This window comes from Cibotium barometz, chromosome 7 (genome assembly GCF_041138505.1).
Source record: "Cibotium barometz isolate CiBa-2024 chromosome 7, ASM4113850v1, whole genome shotgun sequence".
Taxonomy (NCBI): domain Eukaryota; kingdom Viridiplantae; phylum Streptophyta; class Polypodiopsida; order Cyatheales; family Cibotiaceae; genus Cibotium; species Cibotium barometz.
The window spans coordinates 62,292,402-62,310,942 of NC_141052.1; the positions used below are offsets into that span (position 1 = coordinate 62,292,402).

Here is an 18,541-nt window from a genome sequence, read left to right on the forward strand (position 1 = left end):
AGAAACAATTTTAACTCGCTATCTATGATATTAAAATTGTTGTCCTTACTCTTGATGTTTTAGAAGCTTCACTTTGGTTTTACTCTTTTGAGCATTTAGGGATCTTTTGCATAAACAACATTAAAAAAGAATGGTAGGCTAAGGTAGAAGATTTGGTTGAAGAGAAGTAAATAAGGTCTTCATGAAAAACATAGATTTTAAATTGTGCCTAAAATGGATGTTAAGGCATTTATGGCAAAAAGATGTGTTATTACAAAGCAAGAAGATATTATTAATAATGAGATAAGAACACAAATGCTAGATAACCTAAGGTAGTAAGTGTAATTGAGGTAGATGGTATGGTACAGTCTTCAAGGTAAATCCAATAAACTATGTATTTGATGGCCTATGTTTTAACGGAGTACATATGTTGAAAGGGCTAAGTGTGGCAACACATTGGCTTGTGGATGTGAAAGTTTGAACCATGGCACCTGAAATATTAATCTCTTCAAAAGAAAGAGGGGTTCCAAAGATATAAAGTTATTTTATCGTGGTTTTAAAATTCACCTTTGTACAAGTCAAAAATTTGCTCGTTTATTCTAAGTGTCTTGCTTGTTCATTCCAAGTGTCTTACTTCAAAACTTGTGGTGAGTGGGGTCTTGGTATTTTCACAGTTTCTTTTAATAAAAATTATAAAAGCAAAGCTTCTTGATAGTGACCTACTCAAGCCTTGATAAGTTTCCCTAACAAATGACATCCTTTGCTTGGATCGAGGTTCATCATCTTGAGTGGTGTTTAAACTATCTTTGTCTAAATGATTGGTGACTCCTTTATTTATTCTATACCACACTTTGATAGTGTTGTGATACCACTATATGTTATTTATTTTGGGCACACAAGAATCCCCCATTCATCAAACATTGACTTTAGAATGGACATGTTATGAAAAGACTTTGAAGCCATGTGCTCACTTCCTTACCATAGTTTTAGAATGCTTTTAATCATCAAGATTGACATTGTCTAAATTAATGGGAACTTTAATTTGAAGGAGGAGAAAAAGAAGGACTACTTTATGCATGTATTCATATGCTTTCATGATTATCAACAAAAAAGCGTGCGGACTAAACATAACAAATAAAAGCATAGGTTGATATGATTCTAAAGAATTAATTAATAAGAAAGCATGGTATACGATGGATTATAAAGAGTCACAAGTTTATCAAGGAGGCGCATCTTGTGTTATAGTGCGCAATACCCACTATGACATAAGATAATTGCATGTTTGAATATAAATGTTTAAAATTGCTACAAATGGCACTAGTGGTGGAAGGCTTTTGAGTGAAATAATGACACTTTTTGATTTATAAGACTAATTGCTAAAAAGAAGAATCTTTATTTATTTATTTTGGTTGAAAGCTTAAATAAGGAAATTACGACACACTATCAATGATGTCCCAACTCTCATTATTACCAGATTCTTGTAGTTGGGGATGTTGCAAAGTCAAACTTTTGATGGGCACAATGCAAGCACTAAACCATATTTCCTAGACACTCCAAGTTGGAGTTTGATAATATGAGTTCATTTGATTGATTACATGTGAACCAATCTTCCCAGCCTTATAATGTTATTATCCCTTAAAACAAAGGTAACCTCACTTTTTGAAAGCTTATGAAGAATGACAAAGTGGTTGGTAGTGGGGGAGTGTTATGGTTGGGTGGGTGCCATGCGGTGAAGAGTATATTTTCTTGGAATCACACTCTTATTTTGAACCTCAAATCACTTGAATATGTTCAAGTGGAGAGTATATTTTCTTGGAATCACCCTTATATTTTGAACCTCAAATCACTTGAATATGTTCAAGGCAACCTAGGTACACAAAGCATTCATATAGAGTCACTTTGTAAGAAAAAGTGCATAAACTTATTTCACATTCCCCCATTCCCCCATTCCCCCCTCTTGCTCCCAAATTGGACAGCAATGCCATGGTCCCATTTTTCAACACATGTACTTGTGATATTCTAAAAGCATACGAAGGTGATATGAGAGAGACAATGTTAATATGATGTTTGATCTTATTGATTAAAATGGCCTTGGATAAAAAAAGGTAATAGGAACATAGCCATCAATTGATTTCTCAACTCTACTCACACCATGATCTCTCAACTCTACTAACACCATGATGTTGATTTCAATGCGAGGCTTCCACACATTAAAAAAAAGGAAACCTCAAGAAATGGAACATATATGATTAATAAGAAAAGATTGAGGACATACCATTTTCTTGAGCTTTCAATGCACTTCCTCAGCATATACATAGGCTCATGAAACACCTATGTAGTGGTAAATGCTTGCCTTGAAAGTACACATACTTGAGGTACTCCATCTTTGCTTTTTAATTAATTGATGGACCAAATAAAATGTGTTCACCTAGCATTGTCATGGGCAAAGGCTTACCCAAAATCTTCACCTTCAAATTATAAGAGGCTTTCCTTATACACTAGCTTTCATCAATTGGGGAGGGGACAAGAAGGAGTGCTACTAGAAATAAGGCACAATGGTGGGCCAACAGCTAAGAAAAACGGTTTCTTTTCTAAATTTCATTTTGCCTAAATCTATCTGTATCTTCATTTCGCCTAAATTTTCAAAATATCTTGAAAAGTGTGATTCCAATTTCTTGCCAAGATGAATCCTTTTGTGATGAGGGAGTGGTTGCATGATAATGCCATGAAGGATAAGAGCTTTACATAGGAGGTACGATTGGAGAGCCTAGCATAACTACTGAGACATTATTTTCTCAAATTTAAAAAAAAAACTCACAATTGTAGGGTGGTCTTTTAGTTACAATGTAGCTAAGAAATCTTCAAATTTTAAGAAGATACATACGAATATTTGAAGTTGTAAGTCCTATGACCTTTGATGTGTTAGAGAAAAATGTTATTTGTTAATTGTGGCATGCGGTGTGGGTGTGCCACAGAAAATATTAGGCCTTCTAGCCTCTAGGGCCCAGTTTGCTTTCTCAATATAAAAAGAATTGAAATTGGATAGTCGAAGTCCAATCATTCGAATAGAAATAGAAGCCAAAAATTCCAATCATTTAGGATTCGGGAAAAGGTGTTGTGTGAAAAGTATGTGGACCAAAGCGTCTATTAAATAATGGATTTTATAAATATATTAACAAAATCAGATGCAACACACGGACGTAGGGAATTTTGTAATCGCGAGTCAGACAGAAAGCTAACAATTGGAGTTGGCTAGGAGGTAGGTAGACACGGATAGGGCTAAATACAAATGCAAACGCAAACGCAAACGCAAACGAAATCAAGATCAAACGAAATGACCTGGAACTCGAAATGAAGAAAACATGGACGGCCGTTATGACACGCAGTTAAATGCGAGCACTCATTGACATTATGAGGGGACTGTCAGCAAGATGCAAGGAGACCTGCAAGAATCGGACAGAGACACGTGTCGTGGCTGCGCAATGTCCTGATTTTAAAAAAATTTCGATAGCGACAAAGCTGCAGCCGCCGTGGAGCCCGGACTGCCCGTTGGATCAAAACGAGTTGAACGGTCCGATATGCTCGAAAATCAGGGAAGTCTCAACTTTATCTACTATCACCCTGGTTAGAAAAGAGTTGACGAAAATTTGGGCACCGCTCCCAAAGGTTTTAAATGGGCGGGCGTACATGTATGAAATAGGGATGCGCGACCGTGCCGGAGAGTACGTTTCACGTAGAATTTATGACAGCGAGAGCTTGGGTTTGTTGGGCCATGGGAATGATGGAGATGAATCCCGTGAGCATGCCTTGACGAGAGTTAGGTGAAAGGCAATTGGTGGTGGAATATGAGGACATGCTCATATCTGGTAAACCTCCATCTCAAATGAAAGAAAGTGGAAGGTGTACCCTTCCTCCCTCCTTTACACTAGGTGGGCACCCTTTCTCCTCCCGGACAAGAGATCCATTCGTATGTGTGCTCTAATTCTCACCCAAAAAAAAAGAAGAAGAAGCAATGATAAACAAAATTTTCAAAACTATCAATGTTTCTGGGTTTTGAGACGTTCAAACCAAAAGTTCAAAGGTGTTTTTTGAAATTTAAAGTTGAAGATAGCATCATTCGGGGTAGCCAGCAGGGGCATGTGGGGCCCTAACAGGAGTCCTCTCAATCATCAACTAGGAATTAGTTGCATAATTTTATAAAAATAAAAAAAAAGAATTTAAAGTTGAAATTACACTAAACCTAGGTTTTTTTCCTCACACAGAAAGAAAAAACCTACCTAAGAAACATTAGATTTGCATGGAAGGATTTGGGAGAAGAAAGGTTCGCCATAACCTATCAAAATTTGTGGGTTTTGAGACGTTAAAACTAAAAGTTTAAAGGTGTTTTTGAAATTACACTTAACCTTTGTTTTCCCTCACACAAGAAAAGATCCAAGAAACATTATATATTTTTTGCATGGAAGGATTTTGGAAAAGAAAGGTTCACTTTGGTCTATATTGAGCTCAAATTTCAAGATATGCATTTGAAGTTAGTGTCAAAGGAAAAACACCTCATCAAAATTTTCTAAAAAATGGGATTAAAACATAAAGAAAAGGCATGCTTCAAATAACTTATTCAACCCATGGTGAGAAAAATTTACATACGGTTCATGAAAAATTAATTCCTCCATGGGCATTGGGCAGTTAGCATTATATACTTGTATGATGTTAGGCATGACAATGTCACGGAAGATTATCCTTGGTACATGGTAGATTTCTATTTTCTATTGTGCTTTCGTCACCAAGTAGCAAGGCCTAAATATGTCCAACAAAAATGAATATAAGGATTGAACCCACATCACTTGCTAGGGAGGATAAACGCCATCCCATTAGGTTGGGGGAATGAGTTCATTGTTGTGAAGCCACATTCATGGTCGTGTCGCCTTCTGTGTGGAAGCCTAAATTCTAGAAACAATTGCTTCCAATATAGGAGGTGTGATGCAAGCCGAAGCTTCACATTTTGCAAAATGTTGGACTCAAACATGGGTGTGTGTGATACTTTAACAACTTGGCTAAAAGCAATTCACTAAAGGATTGTATATAGCTTTATTATGTGGACACCAACATTTTTCAAGTCATATCTTTCAGATGAAAAGATGCAGGTTGGGACCATTGAAGTATCGTGTACTATGGTAGTGGGAGTGTTAACTATGGCAAGTTCTAGTGCCATCCTTATTGTTTCAGGGTGGAAACTTGTGAGCACGATCTTTGGCATTGCTATCACGTACATATACATATATATTGATGTACAATGCTAGCATGTGCTCTGCAATGCTTGAAAAAAATGTTTTTTCCAATCGATCAAAATCAAGGTAATGCTCAAAAGTAACGAGGATCTAGCACTAAAAATTAGAAAATAACTAAATTGCATAAATTATATCCTTTAACAATGTCAAATTCCCATGTTTTTCGAGCACTACCATGTTTGCTTACATATCAATTTGTAGAAAATGCCTCTCGGTAAGCTCAAGCCTCATGATAGTATTTTTTTGAAGCCTTAGACTTACGGTTCATGAAAAAATAGCTTCAACTTAGCCTAGTAAGGCTGGGTTTAGATGAGGCAGCGGCAGTACGCCTGCAGCATGTACGCGCCAATCGATTGGCTCCAACTCTACACGATCTGTTCACACGAGGCGACGACAGTTACCAGTAGCATAGCCACGTCGTGGTAGAGATCGCAGTGATTATGTGCCGACCCCCCCACACCTTTGGATCTGCTGCCCTCCTCCACGTAGGAGGCATGCGTTGAGTTGGCACCCCCCCCCACCACCATTCAATTTTTAATCCCTTTTCTCTTCTATTCTCCAACCACCCAAACGTTCCAATTTCCAACGTTTGTATTCCCAACAATTTCCAACGTCCACATCTCGAGACCAATGTACCAAAACTTCAAAAGGGACCCTATAAAATGTGACCATTGTACACTATCCAGCCCTTGACAAAAAACCAGAGAGTACACCATTTCTTGGAAGCAGCGAAGTACAAACTTTTGGAGCCCTGTAGACTGTGAGGTGACGATGAGCTTATGGATTAATGTTGCAATCTATTACAATGTTCCCTCCCTCTTCATTTTTTAGTGGGTGCAATGGTGTTTGCAATTTCACACTAATATATGGTGTACTAATGCTCCTTTATAAATGTGTGTTTGCAATTGTAGATTCCTCTTGGAGAGAGCATTGCTACATCCGAACAAAAGGTGACAAATGAAGACATGTCGACTTGCTTCTTGGGTTGTGTTGAACACATTGAGCGTATGCTAAACTTCTCTCTCTTCTTGTATGTTGTAGGTACCATGGACTCCAACATGCCGAACCCATGGTACCTACAACATACAAGAAGAGAGATAAGTTTAGCATACGCTGAAAGTCGTGACAAGTAGCACATGACTCCTAGGAATCCAGCTTTATGTCTTTGAGTTTTGTAGTGTACTCTATAATTTTTTCGTCATCCAAGGTTTCCACCCATTAGGGTTTTCCAAATGCAAACTTGCAAATGTTTTGTTGTGTAGTATTTGTTAATTTTCATTGGCTATTTATTCTCATGCTAATAATCTTGTGGTCAACCACTGTCTTACGGGTTCCAATGGTCATGTCTAAGGAGTTTGCACTCTATTGTGCATGGTTGTGCTCCTTAGCTATCAATGAATTGCTTAAGGGACCAACCATGCATAATGATGAGGCATTAGTCCAATCGTGGCTCCATGTAACTCAATGCATGGCACATTCTGTCAACTTTAGGAAGATTTCAAACCATAGAAGTGGTCATGAGCGTAGGAGATCTTGGGCTTATCCACGACCTCAAGGCTTTTTAGAACGCTTCTTATTGAGTGCATACAATGCAAGCATGTTTAGTGAGTAGAGAAACTTTTCATTACCTTTGTGGAAAGCTTTCTCCCTCAATGAGCAAGATGAGCACAAACATGCGGCAAGCAATATCTGTTGAAAACAGAGTGGCAATAGCTCTTAGTAGGCTAGCTACAGGTTCAGGCCTAGAAATGTTAGGTGATCTCCATGGTTGTGCAACGAGCACAAGCTGTTGCATAGTTATAGACTTTTGCAAAGCAATTGTCACATCACGTCTTAGAGATCTCTACATTAGGTGGCCTTCACTTCCACGGCTTGCCACACTAGTTTAAGGCTAGGTTTTGTATCTTGTTGAAAAGGTGTACTCTATAACTTATGGTATGTGCCAGATGTTGTTGCTGCTTGCCTTGTGCTCCATAACATTTGTATTTGCCATGGAGAAGCTTTTGATATGGAATGGGTACGAGAGGCGGAAGCTGAATTAGCACGTTCGGGCCATGCGGAAGAGGATCGAAGAAGTGCGACTACTTCAATGATGGAATTACGAGCTACGAGAGGAGTCGAAACTGAGGAGGCAACGGAGCGTGCGCAAAGAGGCAATGAAGGTGCTAGTGACCTTGGCTTAAGCTCAGAGAGACGAGATAACCTCGCTAGGGCAATGTATCGAGAGCAATCAAGAGTGAATATTCAACAAGTATTTGGTGAGCACGGCGGACATGGATTCATCATCATCTTCCACCTAGTATTTATAGCCGAGGCACGCATTAGTGAGAAAAGTTGGATTTGTAGCACAAACATCCATTAATGAGCAATATTCCATTTTTGTGTCCAAGTGTGTTCTTATATGGTTCTCTTTATTAAGGTTTAGCAAGTAAATTAAACTTCTTTCCATCGGCACAGTGGGGTGGCGTGGCGGAAGAATGGAACAGAGGCTTTTCCACCTCTCCGTGTGAACTGGGGGGCAACGGAAGGGCATGCACAGGATGGATTCCACCCAGAAATGGGGGTTTTAGGCTCCCATTTCCGTCGCCCTCTTGTGAACCCAGCCTTGTAAGTACTTGTCTTATCTTCCAGAAAAAAGAAAGCCTTTGCAAATTGATGGGAGGAAGTGTGAAGAAAATGCTCTTTAAAAAAAAAAAAGGAGAGTTTTGTTTCTTATTAATCCCACGGATGAGAAGAAGGGAGAGGTGAGTTTGGAAAGCACGAATGAACGCAGGGCTAACTTCCTCTTCAATCGAAATCGGTGGTGAAGAGGATTGATGTAATGTTCCATAAAAATTGTCTAGGCTAGACAATGATCGGCTCTTCATTGAGCAAAGATATATGATGTTTGGAGGCTTTGAATTTAGCATTCTGAAATTGAGACGCGTGCATTGTATTAAAATATATATTCATTTTAGGTTTTAAAAATTCGCAGTACGTGTCACGTGTGAAAGCGATCATTCTGCCCGGCTCGGGCAGGTGACCAAACCACACGGATTATTACGAGCCGTCCAGAGCCAGATTATCTAAATCCAAGCCACAAGCGGGCCGTGCAGTGTTCGAAAAAAACTATTTTCTCAAAAAGTACAAAACCTTCATCTAAAAATTGTGAAATTATTTATAAAGAAAATTTTCAAATTTTGAAGGTTTTTGTTCTACAACCCCTCAAAATCTGCAGGTTTTTGTACCCTTAAGTTTCAAATTTGAAGGTAATTTTAAAAATCTGCAAGTGCAAATTACACTATACCCGGGTTTTTTTCGAACACTGGGGCCGTGGCGTGAGCACGGTCCCCACTCCCGAATGTGTGTTAAAAGAAAAGTGCAGGCTCGGCGTATTCCAGTCCTCAGAGCTTAACCAATTGCCAGTCCTTCCGTCCCGTTCACCGCCCTGCATGCTGCGGTAGCCGTGCCCATTGGCGCCGCGAGCGGGCACATGATGGCGGCTGAAGCCGCTGAACCGGTTGCAAAAGGGCGCGCAAGTTGCAATGCGGGCAAGAACCGTGAACCAACCCAAACCAGGCCGGACTGGCGCAGTTATCATGGCGCGTGTGGAGGCATGTGAAAGCGAGTCTCGGCACGTGCGAAGAACGGGAACCGTCACGAACGTATAGATAGTCGAACCGGGATGACGTGGCGTGAGGAGCGTCTGCTGTCGTGGCCGTGAGCAGTGCCGTGCGGCCACAACTTCACAAGGCCCGAGACGTCCTCCGACGTACTGCCACCTGATTTTTAAGCGCCGCTCGATGTCCTCTGCCGCCGCCAGCGCCCCTCTCGAGCCGGTCACGGGTTGATCACAGACGGTCGCCTGCCCGTCCTAAGCGGGGTCCACAACAGATCTCAGCAGGACCCGGCGCCGCAAAGGTGCGCGAGGGCCGGACAAACGAAGTGCCCGGCCGGGATTTACACCGGGAACTTGCCGTAACTTCGTCCTTTCATTTTACCAGGCTGTGCATCTCCTGGCCACTCCCTTCTCTCTTCCTTTACACAGCTGAAGCAGTGAGCCCACTGCACAGCAGGTTACAGAGACCTCTGAAACCCTTTTCCATCTAAAATTGTGCACCAGCTTCCATGGAGAGACCTTCATAAAAACAGAGTCTGAAGCAACGTCTTTGACCGCAGACATGGCCTTCCCTGCTCGACGAAAGCGGATGGAGGAGCTCCCACTATCTCGTTGGGTAATAGTGCTAGTGGCTGCGGCTGTATTGTGTACCAGAACGAGCTATGGCAACATACCCAGCGAAGGTACGTCCGTTTATCCTACTCCTTTTCTCCCATGGCGTCCCTTTCTTCGGAGAATCGGGGTGAAGAGGGCGGCGGACATTGTGAAAAGGAGTACTGTAGCAAGACAATGCAAATGCAGCGAGATTTAGTGAAAGGGGAAAGGTTTGGATTAAAGAGCAAAGTAGCGGGCTTCAGGGCAACTATGTCCTGTTTAGCAACCCCGCTCTGAGAAACTGGCGATGGTCACCTTGGCGATGTATATGAAGGTATTACTGTTCTATCGAAATGAGGGTTTCTCTTACTGTAATTGCTGGGCAGGGCAAGCGCTGCTGGAGGTGAAGAGGGCGCTGGTGGATGCCAGCAACGAGCTTTACGAGTGGGGTGCCGCGATGAAGTCCGACCGTTGCTCTTGGAGAGGGGTCACATGCGACAACGTCACATTCGCCGTTACCGCTCTGTACGCACTTCGTCGAATCGCAACCTTAATCCCGTCATTTAATTCGGATAATCCAACCTATTGAACGATCATAAGTTAATCGGTGCGCGATTATTAAAAAAACAAAATAAAATTCTCAATTGTGTTGTTTTTCCAGGAACCTTTCGAGCCTGAGCTTAAGCGGAGAGATTTCCCCGTCCCTCGGAAAACTCAAGAATCTGCAGAGCATGTGAGTACAAATGGCCAGCTCTCTGTTTACTTGTTGGATTTCGAGGCAACATTCGTGTTGAGCATTGTATGGATCGTGTTGCTCTGCAGCGATTTCAGCCACAACTCGATTTCTGGGCAGATTCCTGATGAGATTGGCGGCTGTGTGAGCTTACAATACCTGTGAGCTCTTCTCCCCCACTTTGCCATCTCGGATTCAAATTGGGATAATCTAGCATCAAACAACCTTTTTAGTGCGGCTACTTTGTAGAGTACTCCTCCAGTCTGTAATCTGTGGTTTTAGATTATGTATATCTCAGAAACAACAGTTGCTACCAGCACAGGATTCATAATAATAGACCTATATGCATTAAATTCAATGTCCTATCAGCGCAAGAGCAATGTCAATTTCAGAGAAGATGCATTACTGCTCCAATATTTAAACCGTGGTTTTAAACAATGTATATCTCGGAAACAAGAAGTGCTACCAGGACAGGATCCATAATTATAGGAGATCTACATGTATTTAGTTCAAGGTCCCGATCAGTTCAAGAGCAATAGCAATCCCAGAGAAGATGTAGAGAACCTAACCATGACACTTGATTTGCAGTTGTTAAAATTCGGAAAAGCAAAAGTTAAAAGTATTACAAGGTGGACTTACCCATTTGACCAGACACCCTAGGAAGGTAAACAGGGTAAACAGAGTATAGTTGATATTGTGCTAATTCTTTCTATCTTAGGCGGTGCATTTGCCCTATCAACTACTTATTTGCTGAACTAATTCTTTCTATTTGCTACTTCCCTTAGTGCTAGTCTTCATTATGGCTGAGTTTGCCCTGCATCTCCGGAGGTTTGATAGAAACTCAGTACTTAGGGCTTTGTGTCAATATATGCTCTTATGTGTGTGTGGAGTGCGTGTGTGAGAGCATATGTTGACATAGAGTTCTACACCCACTATTGGGCACTGATGACGTTAGTGGGGATGTCGTAGTATCTAGTCCATACTATGCATAATGGAGTTGATAGTTATATAGTCTCGTGGGTTGACTACCATGAGTATATAACATGAACATTCCTAAAAGGTGAATTTGGGCATGTTCCTGGATTCATCTAGGTATATATAAAGACCACTACAGTGGAAGTTTTCGTCCCCCCTCAACGTCTAATCTCTGTAAGGCCAGTGCTGGCAGCTGTCTGCATACCAGCAGCTGGGTTTCAGTCAAACAGCTGCTTGGTGGTGGCATGGAGCAAGTCACAGTGGGTATGTTTTTTGCAATAAGAGTTGCAGAGAAGAAAAATGCTTTGGGTTTCATGTGGACAGAGGCCATACCAGCGAAGGCATCCAATGAGAATGGTTGTGCACTTTCTTGCATTCCATCCATGCATTCTAGAGGCAGGTGGAATGCATGGGAATGTTGCTAGATTTCAAATCTAAGTGATGCTTTGTTTTTTCAAGTAATGAGAAACACCTGTCTCTCTGGCACTGAACTGTTGTGTCTTTATGCAAGCGGCAAGGCTGCTCTCCTTTTTTTCGAGTTAAAAGAGTATTAAATAGACTTTTTCTAGTGAGTGCTCCTCATGACATTACATACCCTGCAGGGGGCTAGTTTCATCCTGATATGGTTTTCGTTCATGCATAGAATTGATCATAGTGTCTATTCTGTGGTGCAGGGATCTCTCATTCAACACTATAACTGGGGAAATCCCATTTTCTATCTCAAGATTGAAGCAGCTGGAACATCTGTAAGGGTTTTGGTACTGTCTGCATTAATACAAATAATATGTATTTATATAGGTGCCAGGGTTTGAATCTTGGACATGCACAGCGGCAAGTTGATGTGACCACTCAGGCTAGAACCTGCTGGCACTGTCTGCACCTTACCGTGTAAAAAATATTCCTACTAGGACACAGTCTGCAGGTCTAGAGCTTAGTGTGACATGTTGAAAGTATGCTAGGTGTTTTTCTCATGTGAGCATCTTATATGATAAGAGGAATACCTCGCTCTTTTTTTCAGTATCCTGAAGAGCAATCAGATCACGGGTCCAATCCCCTCCACCTTATCACAAGTTCCAAACCTAAAAATCTTGTGAGTTCATTTCGTGCCATTATGGTGGTGGTGTTGTTACTACTAGGATTAACTGGTATATTAATGTAAGGCTAATCTGGCATATAAATGTGAGGCTGTGTGCATTTTGAATGCAGAGATTTGGCTCAGAATCAGCTGTCTGGTGAAATTCCCTCACTAATTTACTGGAGTGAAGTCCTTCAGTACTTGTAAGTTGGCCTCAAAATAGGTTCGGGGAGAGATTGAATGGCATCCTTTTACTTTCTATGTTTGTATTGCAAGATGCATCATGTATGTGAAGAGCGAAGAAAACATGACCCTATCAAGCTCACCATTTGCCTCCAAACATGAGTAACCTGTTTTCCTACAGTCCTCACCACGAGACTTCTCTTATTTGCCAGAGGCCTGCGAAACAACTTTTTGTCTGGGAAGCTTTCTCCTGATATGTGCAGGCTTACAGGGCTGTGGTACTTGTAAGTATCATACGTGTTTGGATGTTTCTTAACAGTGGTTTAGAAGCTCAAATATCTGGCATCTCACAGCTTCCCCTTATCGTTCACAGTGATGTGAGGAGCAACAATCTCTCTGGAGCCATCCCACCTAGCATTGGAAACTGCACAAGTTTTGAAGTCTTGTATGATCTTGTTCTGCTACCATATTTCCCTATCTGCCTGAAAACATGTGATTAAACTCTTATCGTAAACGTACCACATTTACAGGGATTTGTCCTTCAACCAACTCACTGGAGAAATTCCGTTTAACATTGGCTTCCTCCAGATTGCTACTTTGTAAGTGGAGCACTAATAATTGAAGTCAGTCTTCTGTAGTTTGTAGTGAAAGGTATGAATTGTGGTTTGGCTTGTCCATGCAGATCCTTACAAGGAAACAAGTTGACTGGTACAATCCCAGATGTTATTGGGCTAATGCAAGCAATTGCTGTTTTGTAAGTGCTGGCATTCTGTTGGTGCATTCCTTAAAGAAAGACTTGATGAAATTTTCACTTAGGCACAGGGTTTAGTGTCTTTTAAAGATCATCTATGGCCAAGCCCATCCAAACATCTCTTATATTTGCCTTTCATACCCAGTGCTTCTCATACATAGTAAGGTTTATGCAGGGATCTCAGTTACAATCAGCTGCATGGGCAGATCCCCCCAATCCTTGGAAACCTCACTTACACTGGAAAGCTGTAAGGACATTTTCAGCTTCTTAAAATGCAGTCTCCCAAAATTCTAGAGTTTCTCTTTTATTTGCCTCTTTGATAGTCAAAGGTCATATCATTTGCTGTACAGCTATCTTCATGGCAATCACCTCAGTGGATCAATCCCTCCGGAGCTTGGGAACATGTCCAAATTGAGCTACTTGTAAGGAAATTTCTCACTGCACATGCCTGGATTAGATTCAGATATTGATGTGGCCTCTTCTTCTAGCTTCATAATCTATAAGAACGTGTAGCTCACCATATATTGCTTACCTGTTCGTTGCACTGTTTGCAGGCAACTAAATGACAATGAATTGTCTGGAACGATTCCATCAGAGCTTGGGAGATTACAATATTTGTTTGAGCTGTAAGTTCAAAAAGTAGAAGTGTAGGTCATTGTGGCATTGAAGGTCTTATAAGCAAAGGTTCATTTCCTGCTGCCTTAATACTGGAATATTCAATCACTACCTTGTTTGTGTGCAGACCATTAGTAAGTCCAGTCTGTGTGCACTAAATGCAGGCCAAATACTTTCATTGGTCTTGCTGTTAGTTAATTGTAGAATTCTCTTCTGGTTTTCTCATCAGTCTGCTGTACTTTCCTTGTCGAGTGCTACTGCTGGTTTGCCCCTCCTTGTATGCCCCTGCTTCCAGGCATATAATATCATAGTGCATTAGGGACCTAGTGTATGTATGTACATACATACATACTTACATGGTGCATTCCTGACCTACATATGCATTTGACAAATGCACAAGCATACATAATCAATAAATGTACCCATCCACTGTCCATGTAGCCATCTTTCCTCTTTGTGTAGAGCTTGCATTCAGGTGAGCATAACTCTGGCTACCTAGCTGCAGATGATGCAGTATGTCTGAATGGATATGTATGGGAGGCACTCAAGCTTTTGGAAACTGTTGTGATACCACTTTCGTGGGTCCTACACTAATACTGTTGGTATTAGTTGAACATAGCTTCCATAATTTGTAAGGCCTTGCCATTTGATGCCATGACTCTGATATGCCACATCTCACCAGTGCAAATTAATACTGAGAGGGATTTGAGAAAAGCTCAATATAACCCACCTATTTGTTTCTGTTGTAATATGTTCTTCCTACAACTTGTCCTTGGTTTACAGGGATCTATCAAACAATCTTCTCGAGGGCCCGATTCCTGAGAATCTAAGCTCTTGCATAAACTTGAATCACTTGTAAGAGCACCATACTGATGTTTTGAGCTCTAGCATTTGCAATTAGCTAGCATTTGACTTGATTGACAATTAGCCTTTGGACTGAACCCTAGGTGTTTTCTTTTGCAGAAATGTCCATGGGAACAAACTCAATGGCACAATACCTGATGAGTTTCAGAGAATAGTCAGCCTAACGTATTTGTAAGCCTGCCTATGCAACCTTTGGACAAAGGCACTAGTACTTTTATTAGTCCTCTTACTGCATTGGTTTGTTGCATGCAGAAATCTGTCATCAAATCGAATACAAGGAAGTATACCACAGGAGCTTGGCCATATTCGCAACCTGGACACCCTGTAAGGACCTTTGGTCATTTAATAGATTTTATGAAATCCTTTATAAGGCCTTGATTGACAGAAGCTCGATCCAGACCCTAAGACTTCATCAAATATGTCCATGTTACCAGGGATCTCTCTCATAACCAAATTGCAGGGTCTATGCCGAACTCAATCGGGGACCTTGAACATCTCTTGATTCTGTAAGATGCATCTCGAGCTACCGTGTGAAATGTTTGCTACTTAAAGGTCAACTTTTGAGGGGGGGGTGGGGGGTATTCCATTAGTTAGTTTGAAAACTATTTTCTTTTAAAAAGGATGAAATTAATTGCTTTTTTTCATGTTTGACAGTGATTTAAGTGCCAATGAGATCACTGGAGTCATTCCTGCTGAGTTTGGAAATTTGAGGATTATATCCAAATTGTGGGTACAAGCATTCTGTGGTCTTCTATACTGGAAATGTTGATGCTAAAACAAGGCCTAAGATGCATTGAAAAGGCCTTGTTTTGCCTGTATGGTTGAACAAATGTGGAATGCTGATGCTAATAGGGCCTTGTTTTGGGCAGAGACATCTCAAACAATGCCTTAGTGGGCAGTATTCCCCAAGAGTTTGGGCAGTTGCAGAATCTTGATATTTTGTAATTCACTGTCCCTTTCTGCCTGCAATTTTCATGGATTCAAAACTGAGAGTTCAGAAAGCATCACTTTCTTTCACAATAAGGTTATATGAATGGATATTACTGTTAGGCTGATAGACGTATTCTCATGTATTGTTCAGGTATCTTAACAATAACAAACTCTCAGGTGAAATTCCCCCAGAGATCGTGAACTGTTTCAGTCTGACTGCCTTGTAAGTTGGTCTGCTGTGCCCACTGAGCACCTCTGCTGATGGTCAAAAAGTTAAGCTTCCTGCTAGTCCTAAATCACATGCATCGTCTAAAGTATGCTTGATCTCTGCAGGAACTTGTCATACAACAACTTTTCAGGGGAAATTCCTACCTCAAAAAACTTCTCGAGGTTTCCCGCTGAGAGGTTGGCTTCCTTTCTTGATTGATTATGTTTGCTTGTCTGCTTCAAGACACTAAAGCCAGTGAAAGTTTCAATGCATCTTTGTTTTGCTACAGCTATATTGGGAATAGACTGCTATGTGGTAGCCTTGTTGGTTTACTGTGCAATATGCAGTCCAAGCCCCCAACTGGTAAGGCTTCCAGCTTTGCTACTTTCCTATCTGTCTGCGGTTAAGTTCAGTCATTTTGTAGGCTTATATGGCAAGGCAACTCACAAGAAAAATATACATGAGTTTCTTAGGCTCAAGATCGAAGAGGATGATCATTGGATTTGCGATTGGTGGAGTAATAACCATCAGTGCTCTCTCTATCTGGGTGTGGAGATCCAGCCGCCAGCCCAAAGAGTTTCCCAAAGCTTTTGACAAGCCTTTTCAAGGTCTCTCTCTCTCTCTCTCTCTCTCTCTCTCTCTCTTTCCATGATTAGCCATGTGTTTCAAATTCCCCATGTGCTTTTGAAGTGACCTTCTAGCTTAGGTCTGTATTTTTTTTCTTGCCAGGACCACCTCGTATGGTCATTCTTCACATGGACCTGGCACTTCATTCCTATGATGACATCATGAGACTGACGGAGAATTTGAGTGAAAAGTATGCCATTGGGTTTGGTGCTTCAAGCACAGTGTACAGGTGTACATTGAAGAGTGGCAAACCTGTTGCTGTAAAGAAGCTTTACAATCATTATCAACAAAACATGAGGGAATTCGAGACCGAGTTAGAAACAGTGGGAAGAATAAAGCACAGAAATCTTGTTAGCCTTCAAGGTTACTCCTTGTCACAACATGGCAATCTCTTATTCTATGATTACATGGTGAATGGAAGCCTATGGGACTTACTTCATGGTAAGTCAAAGCGATCTTTTTTTCTTCCAAATGTGCTTTTCTCTGAATGGCGTTCACTGATGAAGACTATAATGGGTTTATTTCGTAGGATCTGCGAAAGTAAAGCTTGATTGGGGGCTTCGGCTCAAAATTGCCCTTGGTGCTGCCCAAGGACTAGCCTATCTGCACCATGATTGTGATCCACGGATTGTGCACAGAGATGTGAAGACCTCCAACATACTCTTGGATGAAAACTTTGAGGCCCATCTTTCAGACTTTGGAATAGCTAAAAGCCTCTCCTCTTCCAAGGCACATACATCCACATCTGTAATGGGAACAATTGGCTACATTGATCCCGAGTATGCTCGAACATCTAGGTTGAATGAAAAATCTGATGTCTACAGCTTTGGAGTCGTCCTCCTAGAGCTTATAACTGGCAGAAAGGCAGTTGATGATGAGATCAATCTCCATCAGTGGGTAAGTAAGCTTATGGGGAGTTTTGCTTTTCTGATTGCCATTGAGTGTATTAAAAAGCTTCTTCTGAGTATGATTTCATCACCATGCAGGTCTTGCTGAAGAATGATTCTAGTGCAATGATGGAGACCTTGGATCCTGAAGTCAAGAGTACTTGTACAGACCTAGCATCTGTCAACAAGGCGCTGCAGTTAGCCCTTCTGTGTAGCAAGAAGCAGCCTTCTGCAAGGCCAAGCATGCATGATGTCGTGAGGGTGCTCTTAACATTGTTTCCTGCGACGGTGCCGAAGGCTACTCTACAAGGGCGAGTAGGATTGAACTACCGTCGCTACTTGGATGAATATGCCGACAGCAAGCACAGAGAAGACCTCACTGGCAGCAGCAGCACATCAGGAGGCCATTTGTTTGTCAAGTTTGGAGAGGTGATATCGCAGAACACGGTGTAATGGTGGTAATGGGTTTTGTGATGGTCCATGACAAGCCCCCTAGTGTTGTGATTACGTAAAAAAGGGTGCTTCAACCCTTGTATAAGGTAATGCTCTCTTTGTAGCGTGGCCGAATTTTGATAACCAGTTTTGCTTGCGCTGCTTTACTACCCTAAGAGTAGCTTCTTCTATATGATTGTTGCCTGCTGATGGGGTACCAGAATGCATTCTCAATTCTATGCAGTCGGGGGAGAGGCCTACTTGCTGCACACCTGGTTAACCCCGCAAAAGCAAGCTTGAGTATTTTTTGAATCACAATGGCCTCTTGCAACAGCTCTTTATATATTTATGTGCAGTTGTTCTGATCGGTTTGAGTGGTGTGTTTTTCCCCCAAGTAAGTAAAAGTAGTGAGAGAGACAACCACAAGTGCAGGAGTGGCTGTCCCAGCTTTGTAAAAGAGCGCGCACAGCACGTGAGGACACACGTCCATACACAATGCCATCATGTAACCTTTTTAATAGAAAACACCAGCATTATTATTGAACAAACTTCATATATTCATGTTTGGCTTCCTCCAGGGAGGGGCTTGTTTAAGTGTTGTTATTATGATGTGTTTTAAGTGAAGATTTCTCACCATAGGCCTCTCTGGGTTGGGCCGGCCCCCCTTCATTTCTGATAGCAACACATTCGCAATTAATGTTTTGTATATAACCACTATTAGTACAATAATCAGAATTCTGTATTAAAATAGTATGCTGAAAACTATATTAATGAGGATTTTTACTAAGATGCAAATTATAACCAC

General features: G+C 41.3%; 1 protein-coding gene across 1 annotated transcript; it reads left to right on the forward strand.

Annotated features, from left to right (window-relative positions):
* Positions 1-9,015: 9,015 nt before the first annotated feature.
* LOC147637292 (uncharacterized) lies at positions 9,016-18,284 on the forward strand. Its single transcript, XM_086800932.1, has 27 exons — positions 9,016-9,545; positions 9,843-9,981; positions 10,118-10,189; positions 10,279-10,350; positions 11,839-11,910; positions 12,183-12,254; positions 12,371-12,442; positions 12,635-12,706; positions 12,796-12,867; positions 12,953-13,021; positions 13,105-13,176; positions 13,349-13,420; positions 13,524-13,595; positions 13,728-13,799; positions 14,572-14,643; positions 14,752-14,823; positions 14,905-14,976; positions 15,087-15,158; positions 15,307-15,378; positions 15,522-15,593; positions 15,734-15,805; positions 15,916-15,987; positions 16,080-16,153; positions 16,264-16,398; positions 16,520-16,858; positions 16,947-17,314; positions 17,404-18,284. Exons 1-27 carry the CDS (start codon positions 9,425-9,427, stop codon positions 17,755-17,757), a joined length of 2,967 nt encoding a protein of 988 aa, XP_086657058.1. The 5' UTR covers positions 9,016-9,424; the 3' UTR covers positions 17,758-18,284.
* The last annotated feature ends 257 nt before the right edge of the window (positions 18,285-18,541 follow it).